Here is a 16,719-nt window from a genome sequence, read left to right as displayed (position 1 = left end):
TAAACTGGTTTGGATGAGCAGCTCTGCAGATTCTCTGAGGTTTTCCTCACATTTCTGGCCACATTTTCCCTCATTTCACTGCAGTTAACAATTTTTAGAGTTTTCTTTAGATGACAGAAAATAAAACAACAAAAATTGCTCAATTTATTGGGTAAAAGTAAAATTTTAACAGCAAACAAACAAAAACAAAGGCTGCACTCTGCCATATGCTGCCTTCATAATCTGAAATATCAAAATGAAAAAAAAAATCAAATGAAAAACTGGAAGATAAGCTGGAGAATTATTGATTTAAAACTTTTGCACATCTCCTTATTTAAATAGTTTTACTATCTAAATCTCTGCAATACTCCATTCCTTGTCATGTCCTGTAAGGTGTTTTTAAAAAAGTGACGCTCTGTTCAGAATGTAGTTACAGAAATCCATTAGTTGTTGTTCCAGATTTTTGTGTAAAAAAGACGAGATCCCATCTGTGATGAAATAAATTGATTTACGCTCGTAAATAAACATAAAGATATTTTTTACTTTTCGCCTTTTAAAAGTCTAAACCCTGTAAATATTTATAATTTGAAGAATAAGGCACTGTAAGTGTTTAAAAAGCTGTCAAAAAATAAATAAAATAATTTTAAAAAATGCCAAGAGGGCTAAAGAGAGAAGTGAGCTTTCAGTCATTTTACCTGGAGGCATCCAGTAGCATCACACAGGCTAGCATGAAAACTTGAAGCTCATTGGAGGAAAGTTGAGTTTATCTGAGTGCCAAAACTAACAAAGCACTTTCTCCAGACTGCAGCAGAGAGAAACGTATCGACGACTTTCCAGGCTGAAATTGTTCCGACTCTAAGAAGCGAGATGTCAAATAATTCAGTGTTATTGGTTTGATTTCTCAGATTGTCTTCCAATAAACAAAATGGTTTCCTGGGTTTTGCGTGGCTGGTTCTTTAGGAAGCATTACATGAATACCGTTTGTGTGTTAGAGCCGCTGCAGACAGAAGAAAGGAGCACAGTTCTGCTAAAAACTGACATTTTGAGATTAATCTTTAACATCTTTCATTTTTAATATTTGAAAATTACACTTTTTTTATAGAAACTTCCTGATATTAATCTAAAAATTAGATTTTTTTCTGGAAAATGTTTGAGGCATCTAGTTTTCAGTTTCTTTTAGGCTCGATTGGATACATTTATTTTCAGTAATAAAAACAGGATTTGGGTCACTTTCTCTCAAAACATTTGCCATATTTAGCCGAGTTTAAGAAAGAATAAAAGCTGATTTTTGTGCAGCTTTTCAGTAAAAGTCTCTGGATAAACTTGGTTATAAAAACACGAATACTTTCTGCTGCATTTTACATTTCCATGTGTAAGAAAATTTTGTCGTTGACTGTTTTTAGCTTGATTACAAATTAAAAGTTTTCATCTCCATCTAAAGGCCAAATTTGTTCCAGTTTTGAATTGCAGTCGGGGGCCAGACAAAATCAGTCCAAGGGCCACGAATGGCACCCGGGCCGCACTTTGGACACCCTTCAAGTAAGGCATGTTTTTGAGCCTTGGTTGCATTTTGTGTCATTTTTGGATGATATTAGTAGTCTTTTTAACATGAGTTTTTTTTTAAAGTTACACAAGTTTTTTTTGTTTTTGTTTTTTTTGTTGTTTTTTTTTAGTCTAAGTCTTTTTTTAAGTTATATGTGACATTTTCTTATTCTAATTTTCAGCCAGGTCCAGTTTTAGCCTTAATTTATTTTTCCTTGCAGAGAATAATAAATTCATGCACGGTTATGCAGATGACGCCATACATCATGTAACCAAACCCAAATCTCAGATAAAGTTTGTAACCTTGTAGAAACCTTATCAATGTCCTGGTGGGTAAAAACTGCATTTTCTCATGTGGCATCAGAAAAAGTCTAATTTTAATTAGCTTTCAGCGTAAATCCTGATTAGGACATCCCTACACCTTCTCTGTTGCATTTTCTTTTTTTGCTTCAATAATTTGGATGTTTTTGTTATTTAAATAATCCACCACATGTTGTGAAATCAGTCGTCTGAATTTAAAGAAATTCCCCTCCTCTCTGTCATCCACACAAACCTCGATTAGACAAGCTTTGGCTCCATCAGCGTTACAAAAGAATCACATCTAAATGTCACACAGCAGCAGCAGCCAGGCGGCACAACGCTGGATAGAAACATCCAGAGCTGTGAAAGTTCCAGATTAAACTCTGATGTCTCCATATGTTCCTGAATGAGAAACCAAACTCCTGCTGCTCAGTGTCAGCATCCTGCTGTGGATGAAGCATCAGCTCATTTTGGAGATGTAAATGAAACGGGGAGCGTCTGCAGGAGCACAAGGCCCTGTTTGAAGCTGCAGAGGCTGGTGTGGCATTCAAGGACATCGCGTGCATGCTAACACGCCCCTGATCGCTGACCAGACTTTAAACGACCACAGGAACGAAAAATCATCTTATGCTGAAAATCAGCTCAGGAGAGCTGGTACATTTGGATCAATTGAGCACAAAATGTTTCATGCATTATTGTAAAATAAACATTATCATTTTTTATTATAATGAACAAATTTATCTGTTTCAGTAAAATAGAAAATGTATATATCATGCATATATGGTGAAATCCAACTTATTGGCATCTCAGTTAAAATCTAAAAAAAATTATCTTTTAAATTCTCAGATTTATTTTCTAAATTCTGACTTTTATTCAACTGAAAAAGAGAGAGAAAAATCTCACATTTGTAAATGTTTTTTTAAACAACCATTAAACTGTTAGCACCCTTCAAATTCCTGCAAAAAAAAAAAAATCTTTTTGGAGATGTGGATCAAAGGAAAGTGGCCATAAATTTCTATAACTATTAAATGCCAGGAAAATCTTCCTCTATGGTACCAAAACAAATGCAAACATGTGGCATTTGCTCATTTGAGGTTTTATGCAGCAAACCTTGCAGTTGGGTTGGGTGTAAACTGGAACTCCTGGTTTTTCACTCTGCCAAAAAGAGACAATTTTTATTTGTGAGGCTTTCTCCAACATAAAGAGCAGAATAATGACAATCATTTTAAATCTCCAACCTGAGATGAAAACAAAAGCACCAGTAGAATAAAGAGGAAAAGACAATTTGTCTTTATGTTACGACCAAAACTATCAGGCAGGAAAACAAACCACAACACTCGTTTAAATCCACTTCATTTTCCTTTGGTTCATCAGGTTTTATATTACAGTGAAATTATCAAATTATCTTTTAAGAAACATATACCCCCTTTACAAAATGGACTTAAATTATTCTATAATGAAAATGTTGCTAAACGCAGCAGCTCCCTCACCTCAGAGTCTGACAGCTCCCCCTGGTGGTCAAATATGATACACTGTGGGCTTCACATTTGACTGAGCTGTGAGGAGATTTCAGCCCGAAATTAAATAAATGCATGAATAAATAAGTAAATAAATAAATAAGTTAATAAGCGGAACATCATGAACCTCCTGTTATTTTCTGATGTTTTGTTCCTACAGAATTAAAGCATTATTGGTCCTTTTTTTTTTACATTTTAAGAGTTTAGCTGCTTTCTCTGTTGTGCCGGCTATGCCAAGAGATGGGAGAGTTCATTAATTACTAAACTCCTGTGTTTGTGTCTTATTGTTCTTATTTTATTTTTTATTTTTTTTACCAAATCAACCAAACAAAGGGAACTAATAGTGAAGTAATGACAGGTTTGTATCAGAATTGAAATAGATTTTTTGAGACATTTAAATTGTTTAACAATTCCTGTGGCCATTTTATTTAGTTTAAACCAAGAAGAATCAAATATTGTTCTGAAAATGATCAGGTATGAAAAGGAGAGAAAAAGTCATTCAGAAAGTCTTTCTTTCAAAACACATGAAAGAAAATCTGTTCGCCTGGAAATAAAATAGGGAAGGAGGAGAAACCAAAACAAAACTCTACAACTTTAAGGTTTAAATATCAGAAACAGAAATATGTTTTACTCTGAATTTTGATTACTTTCCAAACATGAACATCCTGCTGCTCAAACAGAAAATAATTAACGTCTCCAGTTTAGATCAAAATGTCTTTTTGCTTCACTAAAATTTACTTGCTTCAACTTTACTGTTAATAAAACTGAATATTTGAAGTTATACTTGAAAGATGCTACAGAAACCAACAAAGAAATCTAGAAAAGTATTGATTTATTATATGGAAAGTGTAAAAAAAAATAATAATAATAATACGTGCAACTAATTTATCCGAACATTTTTATCTAAAGTGCCATTTTTTAAAGTGTGATTTTTAATATTTTAACTTTGATTTTTTTATTTTGTAGTTAACAGAAGCACATTAATAAAACTATTTTTAACTGTTTGTTCTAATCATGTGGTTTAAACAATTTTATACTTCAATTAACGACAAATAAAAAAAATAAAACCTGTTGATTAACACAAGAATATTTTATTTATAATTCAATAAATTAACCTGTTTTGAAAAAAAAACAAACTTTCTAGTTAAATTGATATGTTATTCATTTCTGTCATTCATACAAAAACTTTTCCTTTTTTTTTTCTTGTTCTTCTCTTGGCAGTAAACTGTTTACAAACTGGAATGTCGCCCCCATGAGGACAGAGTGAAAACTGCAAATCTGAATGAAACTGAAGGAATATATTTTTTTTATTCATCTAATTTAACTTAGTGGAGTTAAAATGCTACAGGAAAACACTGAACAATTACTGTGATGTTTTTAAAAATGTAAAATATTTTTCCAATAAGTCATCTTTCAAAACTTTTATAGTTTTATAACTAAATGATGGATCAGGGCTCTGCATGTTTTTATAGAAAATCTGCTACAAAAATAAGATGGAAAAAAAACACACTTTAAAAAATGTTTTTATTGCAACAATTATTTGTTTCGCGTTTATACAGATTTCCATATTTACAAGATTATAATTATTATGCCTCTAATAAATAGTACGACTGAAAGTCTAGTCTAAGTAAATATTGCACGTGCATTAAGTACAGTATGTGCTTGTCTAGATATTCTGTCCAGGTAAATATTTACAAAATTACATGTGAGAATAAAGTGGGAATTATCCATCATGCTACTGCAGAGTAACTCAGTGATGGAGACATGCAACCATTCTGCAGATTTAATTCTTCAAACCAAATGCAATAAAACCAAATAAAATATTCATAAAACACGTTTGCAGGTTTTTGAGACTACACTGGAGCTCAATGAGTCCCAAAGGTAGATAAATTAAACCTTTTACAGGTTCAAAATCTATTTTTCTGCCACAGGCAAGAAATTTATCCCAATAAATATCAAGTTTAAATAAAAGCTTCTCTCCCCGCGCTGCTGGTAGAGATCCAGTCAACCTGTACATTTTACATGACATTTTAAGATTTAGCATCAGTTTTCTGCTTAAAACGTGAAAAATACAGAAGTTACTGTGGAGAGACGTCGCCGCTAGATGGCACTATAACACAAACTAACAAACCAACTTTTCCTTCCGTCGGAGTGGATAACAAGTGAAAAAATAAACTAATTAAATCAAATTTCTGTCTAAAAATGCCCGTTACATCTCGTGTTTCCGTGTGAAAACAGGAACAGACGACATTTAGATGTCCGGTTCGTCTCCGCAGAGTTTATGGCTTTGGATGGAGGGTTCAGAGGGAACCGGAAGGACGTCAGCGCCCCGGATGTTTCAGGACTCTGAACCCCCCGGAGAGCGGAGAGCACCGACAGTCATGCACACGCACACAGAAACATCGAAACACACACGGGACACACACTTCTGACGGAGGTTGCAATATTTACACAAGACAGACTCGATCACATGCAGTTAGTGAGGGGCTGCTGGCCCTTTAAGAGTTTAAATGAGAGGCAGTGCAGGAGTTCAGAGCCGAATCAGTGAACTGCGAGTCACCGGAAGCTACGGCGAGTTCAGACGTGTTTTACCACGGCGCCATTTTAGACAGAAGAAAGGGCAACATTCCGCCTAAAAACTCAAAAAAATGTCCAGAAAAAAATAATTTCTGAGTTTGAAATGTTGAAACTTTGCAAGAATAAACTCATAAAATTTCAGATTATTCTAAAAAAAAAATTTCTAGAAAACATAAGGAATTTTTTTATTTTGACAAATCGGAAATTTGCTAAAAAAAAAAAAAAAAAAAACTCAGAAATGTTTAGATTAATGTCAGAAAATTTTACAGAAGAAAACATGAAAGTTCCTGAGTTTGGAAAGTCGAGAATTTGGAAGAAAACTCAGAAATTTTCTAGAAATCACAAGTTTTTTTTTTAGTTCGACATGTTGGTCATTTGCTTGAAAAAATACAGAAATTTTCAGATTAATCTAAATTGGCAGTCTCTGAGTTTTCAAGAAAAACTTGAAAAAGTAAAAATAAATAAATAAAAAAGTTTTAAAAAATGACACTTGAAAAGTCTGTTCAACCTTTGAAACTCAGAAATTTGTATGTATTTTTTAGATAATTTCTGGGCCTAATCTCATTTTTTCCAGGCACATTTTTGACTTTTCAAACTGAAATTTCTAAGTTCTGTCTAGAAAAATCTAACCTCAAAATTTCTGTAATTTTTCTAGAAAAAAATTACAGAATTTTTGAAACTCAGATATTTTCATGTTTTCTCTAGAAATTTTCCGAGAATAAAATAAATTTTCAAAGTTCTTTTTGTAGAAGATTTTCAACTTTTCAAACTCAGAAATTTAATTTTTTCTCTCAGAAGTTTCTGAGTTTTTTAAAATTCCTCCTCTTTTCTCTCTACGACGGCCCTAAAACACCACTGTAATATTTTTATGTTGCAAGAACAGAAAAAACAGATTGGAAACCCTGATATGAAAAGTATCAACAGCTTGAAATGAAAATAAACAGTTATGACAAAAACTAAGTGCACCTCTGTTGTTTCAGCAAAAGCAGAGGAAAGTTGATATTCTGCTGCTTTGGAGTAAAGAAGAGAAATTTGAAGTCATAAATTATACACAAGTGGAAAACATTTATGACAGCCGCTAATTTTCCCAGGAGTCGACGTTCAAGCGAATTGACAGAGAGATTAGAAAAACTTGAGCGCTTGTTGTCAGACTCTACAGCCCTGAGTCGGCATGTTAGACGTCACATGAACCTCGTTAAGAAACGACAGAGCAAACCAGGTTTGATCAGCAGAGGTTTGACTATTTTAAAGGACATGGCAGCGCAACTTAAAGCTGCATCACAAACCGTCCAGAAGTGAGACGTTGGTCAGAATCCCCAAACTGAAACAAGACAAACAGCTGAAATCGGCACGGCGGAGGCCGGGTGGTGATCTGGGCTCAGTCCAAACAGGACAATGAAACAAAACACAGACAGACTCAAAGGTTTGCACTGGCCTAGTCCAAGTCCAAAACTCAACAAAGTGAAAGACACAAAACCCCCACAAAATCTTACCAAGTATTTTGGTTTAGTTTCTACTGCAAATGTCTTATTACACCTGAAATAAGACAAAACAATCTTACAAGTAATTTTTAGCAAGAAATAGAGATGAAACTAGTTTTAATCCCAGATTATTTCATTTATATTTTTGTTATAAGTTGTTTTCTGCCAATGAACCTAGTAAATTTTCAAAATATTGAGGAATTATTTGTTTAAAACAAACCTCCATCTCTAACTAAAAAGCTGCTTGTAACAGTTTGTCTTATTTAAGATGTTTGTAGTAGAAACTAAATCAAAAATATTTGGTAAGATTTTGTGTTTTTGAAGTGAAAAGAGGATGAAAACTCTGAAAACATAAATAAATAACTAATTAACCTGCAGTGACATTTTAAATCAGATGGAATCAAAGACCTCCAGCTTAATTAGTTGTGATGAGATGTAAGTAAATCCAGCAGCTTTTTAACAATTCAAATCTCTGATTCTGATTATTTGCTACTTATTCTGAAGAAAATGTCGAAACAAAACGGATTCGTCTCGATTGAATCGATCATTTACATGTTTAGATACAAACATTTTGCATCTAACTCAGGTGAAGCGATGGTTTCAGATCAGCTCTCTGTGCGTCGACTTTCAGAAAATGTGATTGAAAACGTCACTGTGAAGCGTTAGCGGTCGGGTTCTGACCGGCGTCCAGCACGGGAAACGATCCGCTCTCATTCAGAAACATCTCTCAGCGTTTCCTCACGCCAGTCCACAGAGTCAGCAGTTAATCAGAGCTGAAGGACGGCGGCCCAGCAGGAACCAGGCGGCCATGTTGGTGTGCTTCGGCGGCGCTCGTCCCTCCGCAGTTCATCAGCCTCCTGCTGGGCGCCAGGCCCGCCTCCCATCTGGAGCGGATCTCAACTCCTGCACTCGTTTCTAAATGTTCGGTTTGAATTATTGCATCAGGAAAACAGAGACGACAGCGGATGTGATGTCAGCCCTTACAGTCCCTGTCGGAGTAAAGGGGGAGGAGTCCCGGCGGCTCCTCATGCTGGCTTCATGGCGGGTTGGTTTGGGTCAGCTGGAGGCGTTGAAATGAAAAACAAAGCGTGTTTTTTCCTGGCTGCGCCTTGTGGTTCTGTTTCCTGCCTACAGCGACACGGCTTCACCCACCCGGCATGCACATGCAGGCTGGCGCCACCCGGCTACTCCATGCCGTTTCTCAGCATCTGATTGGCCGCGATGAGCATGACGCTGATGATGAAGGCCATGGCGAAAGCACAGATGAGGCTCTTCCTCACGCACGTCTGGCGGTTCTTCTTCGACGGGTGAACTGGAACGAGACGAAGAGAAAAGACGGTAAAATAAGAGTCCACAAAAACACGCGATCGTCTGCGTAGAGACGGATTCAGTCAAGTTCGAACGGCAACCGGCAAAATGCTTCACATTTAATTTAGTTTATCTGACAGACGTAGAACAAAGCAAATCTGCAAGCGTTTATTCACAACTCCGGTGTTTCTATGCATTAAAGTTCACACACTTTCTAAATCAAAATAGAGTAAAAATGTTTTCCTGTCTACATGCACTGCAAAAACAGAAAATGATACCAAGTATTTTTGGTCTAGTTTGTAGTATAAATATCTTAGTACACCTGAAATGAGACAAAACTAACTTAAAAGTAACTTTTCAGTAAGTTAAAGGATCTGGCCACGCCCCCAACTCAACCTTTACACTCAAGTAAAAAACAGATGCTCAATTTTACAACTGTACATCTTAGAAAAGCAGAAGTGGAGCCTCCTGCACAACCAACAAGAATGGATTAACCGCTTTCTAGGCAGTAAGTCAACGACAAAACACGTTTCTTTTCCAGCAGCCATTGTACAGCGGCACAACCAGCTGACCAAATGTGCTGGAGCTCCCACTGCAACAACACAAATGGTCTAGTTTCTAATGTAAACATGTTATTGCATATGAAATAAGACAAACCAAACCATCAAGTAACTTGTCAGTAAGATATAGAAGCTTGTTTTAAGTAAACAATGTTTAACAAAGATGAAAAAGTTCAGATCATTTCACTTATAACAAGACATTTAAAATAATCTGCCAGTGGAACTAGTATTTTCTCATCAATATTAAGGATTATTTACATAAAACAAGCTCTAATATCTTGCTAAAAAGTTACTTTGTAAATTAGTTTTGTCTAGGATATTTGTTCTAGAAACAACACCAAAAGCACTTTTGTGTTTTTGCAGTGTATTTATGCGAACAACCTTGCAACCTCCAAATATAATGTAACGTAAAACATTGAAACAGCCAAAAACATTGCATTTTCTCAAATTTCTTCATAATCATAAGACTAAATAGATTAAATTTAATCAATGTTCCCGTTATTATTAGTTTATGGCAACGGTAGTTTCTGAAACCTTGATAGTAAAATCCTCTGAGGTTTGACCCTCGTCGGTTCCGTGTCTGATTTTCCGCTGCAGTTTGGAGCGACAGGAATGAGCCTGAAGTGTGAGATCATCGTTGTTGTTGTTGCCGGGCAGATTTAACGTCTCATCTGAATGAACGGCGGGAAGCTGGAAGGTGACCAGCAGAGTCGGACCGTAAGGTAAGTGGCTCAGTTCCTGGGAACAGACCGGCTTCTCTGCAGAAGCCAAAAACGTCCATAAAGGTCCAAATGTTCATGAAACCCAAAGAGGCTGGAACCGGCAGCAGAACGGGAAACTTAAAGCGACAGGAACTAATTCTGTCATGTCCAGGTTTAAAATATTATGACGCTCACAACCATGAATGGAAAGAAGTTAATTATTATGATTATATGAAATAGAAATGTTTGCAACAGAGCAATAAAAATAACTAAAATTATTATACCATTGATAATGTCTGTATTATTTGATATAGAAATAATGTCATACTTACTGCTACTAGTAACAGTGATGATAGATTTAAAATTGAAATGAAAATTAAAAAAATACAAAATAGTAATAATATCAATGATTATAATCCCACTGGTAATGTTTGCATTATTAAATATATAATGTAATAACTCAGTATTACATTATTTATGTTATACTGCTACATATTATTGATATGTAGCAATAACTATTGCTACATATAAATAATAATACACTTAATAAATAAAACTTGAACATTTATTGGTTGAATAATGTCTTTCTGATTTTCCCTTCATCGTGTTTTCCTCCATGTTTTCCTCTCCATGTTTTCCTCTCTCCATGTTTTCCTCTCCATGTTTTCCTCCATGTTTTCCTCCATGTTTTCCTCTCCATGTTTTCCTCTCCATGTTTTCCTCCATGTTTTCCTCTCCATGTTTTCCTCCATGTTTTCCTCTCCATGTTTTCCTCTCCATGTTTTCCTCCATGTTTTCCGTTTCTCTCCTCCTCCGGCACCAGCATGTCGTTCTGCTCTTCTTCTCAGACGACTGAAGTGAAATGATTTCACCAGCCAACAGTAATCATGCGAGCCGGGCCGGTGACCCGCGGTCGCTCTGCTCTCACTCACGCTATTTTTACATCTTAATCGAAGAGCAGCTGCAGTCATCAAAATGCTTCCTGGCTGCTGAAGATACCAACGTCTGACCCAGAGACTAACCGTTTCTGGACATCGTTAGTCGGCTGGTTTGGCCTGAGTGACATCACTCAACACATCCACATGGCATAAAACATAATGTGACAGGTTGCTGTGAAAGACTGGAAGTTTTTTTCCTTCTGGGTTTGAAACATGAGCAACAGAAAAAGACTTGCAATGCCTTCACTTCACCAGCAGGTGGCAGTAAAGAGCAACATCCACATAAAAAGCCAAAAGAAGAAGATCCTGAACATGGCTCAGGCAAAATAAGGATTCAAGTTTCCTTTGACGGTTCAACAAGCTTTTACTAAACTTTTCAGCTTACATTTGAGATTTTTAGGGACTCCCACTGCCAGCTGATATTTCTACAAATAACTTTAAAACAACCAATTTTAAAACGCTGTGCTAAATGTCCAAGCTAGTGGAGATTGAGCCTTAAAATACTTTCTTAATCTCTTTTATAATTCCCAGTTATTTTTCCACCATTTTCCTACAATTTTACAAAATGTAAATATTTATTGTTTAAAATCTGACAACAAGAAACTGTCTTTGTAAATTTTCCAATTAAAATCAAGAAATGCTTCATTTTCAGGGACATTTCTTTGCAGAATTAAACACATTTCTGGGTTTTTCTCTGTTTTTCTGCATTTTCCATCATCTTCTACCAACCTGGAGTTACTTAAGTTTCCATTTGTAACTTGTCAAAAATTGCAAAAAGTTTAAGTGGTATAAATATGTTTTCAACACTGCAGCAGGGCTACCTGGTTGGACCATTTCTGATGTGTATCTTATAATTTCAGCAGTTTTACGTCAGTTCTTCTGTTTTCACCTCTGTATATGCTTTACGTTACGTTTGACTGCATGAAAAAAGCTCTAGATAAAAAGTTTCATTGAAGAGACAAAAACTGCACTCTACAACAGAACCAGTGATCTAACCGCGTTTAGCTGGAAGCCAAACTGAGCTCAATGTGTTGCTACTAGACTGAACAGATGTTGAGCTGCTGGACATTAATGACGGAGGGAGATTTCTGTTCTGGACATTAGCTCTCAGTCCAATTACCTGGACCTTCTGTCGGCTGGCAGATGTCCTACAAGCAGCCAAAATTAAACGGGACGAGTTACGCAAAATTCACATTTTCCATGTTTTTGTTTCTACTGCCTCCAAAAACAACCCAAGCATAAAAAATCGAGTTCATGTTTTTTTGGTGTCTGGAAAACGAGCCGTTTCAAAAATCTCTCAGTTGTTAAGTCTCATTCGATGGGCACTGCACCGTCACCTAACAACCCCAATGGAACTCTTTTCGTCACCTAGCAACCCAACCAGAGTTCCAGCATATTTCAGCTGCATAATGGCTGCTGGAAAATCAAGAATTTTGTTGCTGACTTACCATCCAGAAACCACTTGCTGCATTCTTACTGGCTGTGCAGGAGGCTCTGCTTCTGCTTTTCAAAGGTGCTAAAATTGCGTGTCAGTTGCAGCCATTTTCACAGTGTAAACTTTGAGTTGAAGGCGTGGCCAGCAGCAGCTTATTGGGATTTAAAGAGACAGGAGGTTCCAAAACAGCTCAGTTCTGCTTATTTGATGGGAATAAGCAGAACTGAACTGGCTACAATCTTCTTATCTAAGAATTATTTTGTTTTGTATAGACCAGGGATGTCAGCCTCGTTTTCATTTTGGGCCAAATCAAAACCATAAATCCTCTTAAAGGGCCAAATGTATTGATTAAACCTGTTCACAAACTGCTATCATAAAATTAATCCTTAAAATTATTACTTAACATCTTTTCAGTTCCTCCAGGATTCCGTGATTCGTTTTGTGATTTTTTTGCAATAGAAATCAAAGAGTTTGTGGAACTAATTTGGAAATATTTGAGCTTATTTATGACGGTAAACGTGATGTTTTATTACTTGCTGTATAGATCATGGACCATTATATGACAACAGTTAAGACTGAAGCTGCTGTTTAGTACAAGTAAAGCTTTTGACAATTTTTGAGAAAAATCTGCAATAAACTCCCAATTATTAGCATAAAACAGTTTTGTGTGAATTTCCACAATAACTACGAAGAAACAGGAGGGACTGACTGATATGAATTGGCAGTAAACAGACAAAACCTGCATCAATTTGATTGATGACATAATATTTAAGCACACTAGAGGGCCACATAAAAAGCTTCGGTGGACCGGATTTGGCCCACGGGCCTCGAGTTTGACACCTGCTGTAAGACCATAGACGTATCCTAACCTCTTCAATAAGAGTAATGGGTCACCAGTAATGACCTGCTACTGGTTTATGTCCTTCCTAAAACATGAGCAGGTATTAGCATGTCCTTCACTGTAAAACAGAAACTGAATCTATAAATCATTAAATCACCTCGAGGCAACGGGGCCGACTGGAAGTGGCGGGCTTTGACTGGACATCTGCTGCCCAGCATGTTTCCTCTGCTTTATGCCATCAGAACAATTTGTTCAGCTATGAATCAGTGGCTGGTGGGTTTCAGTGGACCAGTTAAATTCCCTGTACTGGTGTTTTCAGAGCAGCACCGTATCGATTGCTGAACAAGGAGAAGCCGCAGGGAAATCAAACTTCCTTTTCTGCTTCGTCATATATCAGCCGGCTGATGTAATAAGCGGTGAGGAGCGTGATGGATCGGGATGAGGAAGAACCACGTTGTGACAGAAGGCATTGATTCCTCCCTGACTGAGCACATTTTGGTGTTTGTGAGCGCCAGGTGGTTCTGATGGACCCGATGGACGGTTCTGTCTGCGGCGGCCGTCCATCATCATGAAGCTTCATGTTTTCGTCCTGCAGCCGTTTAATGGATCCAATGAGGCGCTGGTGAGATCTGGACCTCACTTAGTACCACCAGCGCTGGTCCGAGTCGGGTACTGACTACTTACATCCACTCAATTACATTTACTGGAGTAACTTTCTTTGAAAAAAAAAAAAAAGTATTTTTACTACGCTGTACTTTGAGTGATTTTATTATGAAGTATTTCTTCTCTCACTTGGTTAAAATTTCTGGATTTTCTTCCCTCTGAATGAAAAACAAACATGTTTTAACCAAAAACTCACCAGACACAGAAACACACCTGCAGTTTCTGTTAAAGTCTCTGAAGTTTTTTTTATTGAAAGAAACAGATTTTTTTTTTGCCTGATTTTGTCATTTTTTGTTACTTCTATGAATTTTATTGTCATTTTGGTCCTTAAAATACCAAAATTTCCACTTAACTTTATAATTTGAACCATCTGATGATGTAATTTTTAAATACTAAATGATTGATCATTTGATCAGTTACTCAGCACTTTTTACCAAATACGTTTTACTCTTACTTGAGTCATTTCTTGGACAGATACTTTCACTTTTACTTGAGTGAAATTGTGCTGCAGCTCCTCTGGAGTTGATCTGGTGAAACCCGTCAAGAAACACATGCAGGTTACAGAGACGTATTGTCCATTTTTCCTCTAAAAATGAAACATAGATTATCATAAATGAAAAGCAAAAGACTCGAATTTCACTGGAAAAGCTGACACCTTAAACCATGTGTCAAACTCATGGTTCGCGGGCCAAATCCGGCCCGCTGTAGTTTCTTATGTGGCCCTTCTGGCTCCAGATGCCAAATCACATCCATCATTTATAACTGTGAATGTGTTGTAAATGTGTTGCAGTTAAGTGATGCTAACTCCCACCTGCAGGTGGCGGCATGTCTTTACTTTTACACTGCTGCCTCAGCCTCACCTGATGCGAAGCTATAATCCGTGATCAATGTGGCGAGTAACGAAATGTCACATTTGCTGTCATGCAAAGTGGAAATACTGATTTTTATTGCAAAAAATCACAAAAAACAATCACAAAGTCCTGGAGGAGCTGATCTATGAGGAAAGATGTTCAACATTATTTGATTTTAAGATATATAGACAGCTATTATTAATATTTTAACAGTTGTGAAGGGGTTTAATCAATACATTTAAGATTTTAAACGGACCAAATGAAAATGTTTGACATCCCTGACCTGCAGCGTAATAATGTGTGTTGTGATCTTGATCATCTATTTTCCTGTTAGAGATGCAGGAACTGGTGACGTTCTGACTCAGCGGTTTTTACCATCCAGTTTCATGTTATTAATGAAGTGATGCTGTGATGGACGCCAGACAGAAAGCTGTATTTTCCTAATATGCTTTCAGAGCGAACAGCACATCAATCACAGTGAACACACTGAATGACCTCATATATTTTCATCAAAGAGTGACATTTGGGAACTGTCAAATAATTAAGAAAATGATTTTGATCAGTTGGTTTCCGCCAAAAAAGTTTTAAAGTTTGACAACATTAACTTTAGAGTGACTGGTGTAGTTTTTAAAATAATGTTTAAAATCCAAAGCTAAATGTCAGACATGAACATAATTAGCACATGCATAAGATTTCATGTTATCATTTTCCTTGAATTTATTTTCTGCGTAAAAACACTGAGAAACATTTTCGACTAAAAGGTGCTAGCTAACTTTAGCATACAGCCTTTTTAAAAATGTTAGCATGACTTTCTAAGTTACATATAAGAATATTATGCTAATGCTAATGCTTTAAGGTTTAAAAATTACAATTTATATTATCTGAAAAACTTAAAGTCATAAGTGAATGGTATTCTTATTCACACACAACAAAGTTTTAATTCAAAGGTTTGTAAGTTACTGAATAGCATAAACATTTGGGCTAAAGTGCTAGCACAGATTTCTGGGTCACATCAGAGAAAAGCACACTAGTGTTTCGGCTTTAAGGTTTTTATGCTAATGTTTTAGTTAAACTTAAATGGCAAAAGAATGTTTGCATAATTTCAGTTTGGAAAAGTCAAAAAATAATTAATAATTTATTCAAATGTAAGTTCATGTGTTAGATTTCCAAAGATCTGGTTTGGTTTTCAAGCCAATGATCCATTTAGCAGTCTGAGAGAAATTTCAGGAAATTATTATTTTTAACAATATAACACAGAACCAACTACTTAAGAACAAAACATTTTTAAAAATATAAAATTACCACAAAAACAATAAAACTGATGAGTCTCTTAAATCTAACGATGTATGATAATGTTTTTTTAGTGGTGCACAGAACTAGATTCATTTCACTATTTTCACTGCAAAAACACAAAATTTAACCAAGTATTTTTAGCCTAGTTTCTAGTGCAAACATCTTAGTACACTTTAAATAAGAAAAAACTACCTTAGAAGTTATTTTTCCGATATATTAGTTTGTTTTAAATAATTCCTTATTATTGATGACAAATGATTTGTTCCAATGGCATATTATTTAACTCATAACATGGTAAAACAGTCATGGTGTAAGTGAATTAATCTGCCAGTTGAAATAGAACTGAGTTGCTAGGTAATGGGCTGGGCGTGGCTGGTGTTGCTAGGTAACGGGCTGGGCGTGGCTGGTGTTGCTAGGCAACGGCGGGACATTCTACCAGTGGAACTGGAACTTTCTCATCAAAATTAAGGAATGATTTACTGAAAACCAGCTTCTACATCTTCCTGAAAAGTTACTTCTAAGTTAGTTTTGTCTTTTTTCAAGTGTGCTAAGATATTTACACTGAAAACTAAACAAAAGTACTTGGTGAGATTTTGTGTGTTTCCAGTGTTCAACTGAATACGCAACTGTTTTTATAAGCTCTATCAGACGTTTCAACTAGTTGAACTCCTGTTTGCGTCGACGCTGATGAACACTGAGCAGAGTTTATTTTTACAGATGCCAAGAACTGTTT

At 36.1% G+C, this 16,719-nt stretch overlaps 1 protein-coding gene across 5 annotated transcripts in view; it reads right to left on the bottom strand.

The window, feature by feature from the left end:
- Nucleotides 1-7,559: 7,559 nt before the first annotated feature.
- caln1 (calneuron 1) overlaps nt 7,560-16,719 on the bottom strand; it is a 63,947-nt gene continuing 54,787 nt past the window's right edge. For 4 of the 5 annotated variants that reach the window (XM_007552413.2, XM_007552414.2, XM_007552416.2 and 1 more), the window contains one exon: nt 7,850-8,708. In XM_007552413.2, the coding sequence (XP_007552475.1) occupies nt 8,581-8,708 (128 nt within the window). In that variant the 3' untranslated portion in view covers nt 7,850-8,580. Of the gene's footprint in view, nt 8,709-16,719 lie in introns of all 5 variants that reach the window. The other variant, XM_016671646.1, reaches the window with a different exon arrangement.

The sequence above is a fragment of the Poecilia formosa genome, unplaced genomic scaffold (assembly GCF_000485575.1).
Source record: "Poecilia formosa unplaced genomic scaffold, Poecilia_formosa-5.1.2 Scaffold48, whole genome shotgun sequence".
Lineage (NCBI taxonomy): Eukaryota > Metazoa > Chordata > Actinopteri > Cyprinodontiformes > Poeciliidae > Poecilia > Poecilia formosa.
Note: the sequence above shows the minus strand (reverse complement) of the source record. Positions and strands in the feature narration are given on the sequence as shown.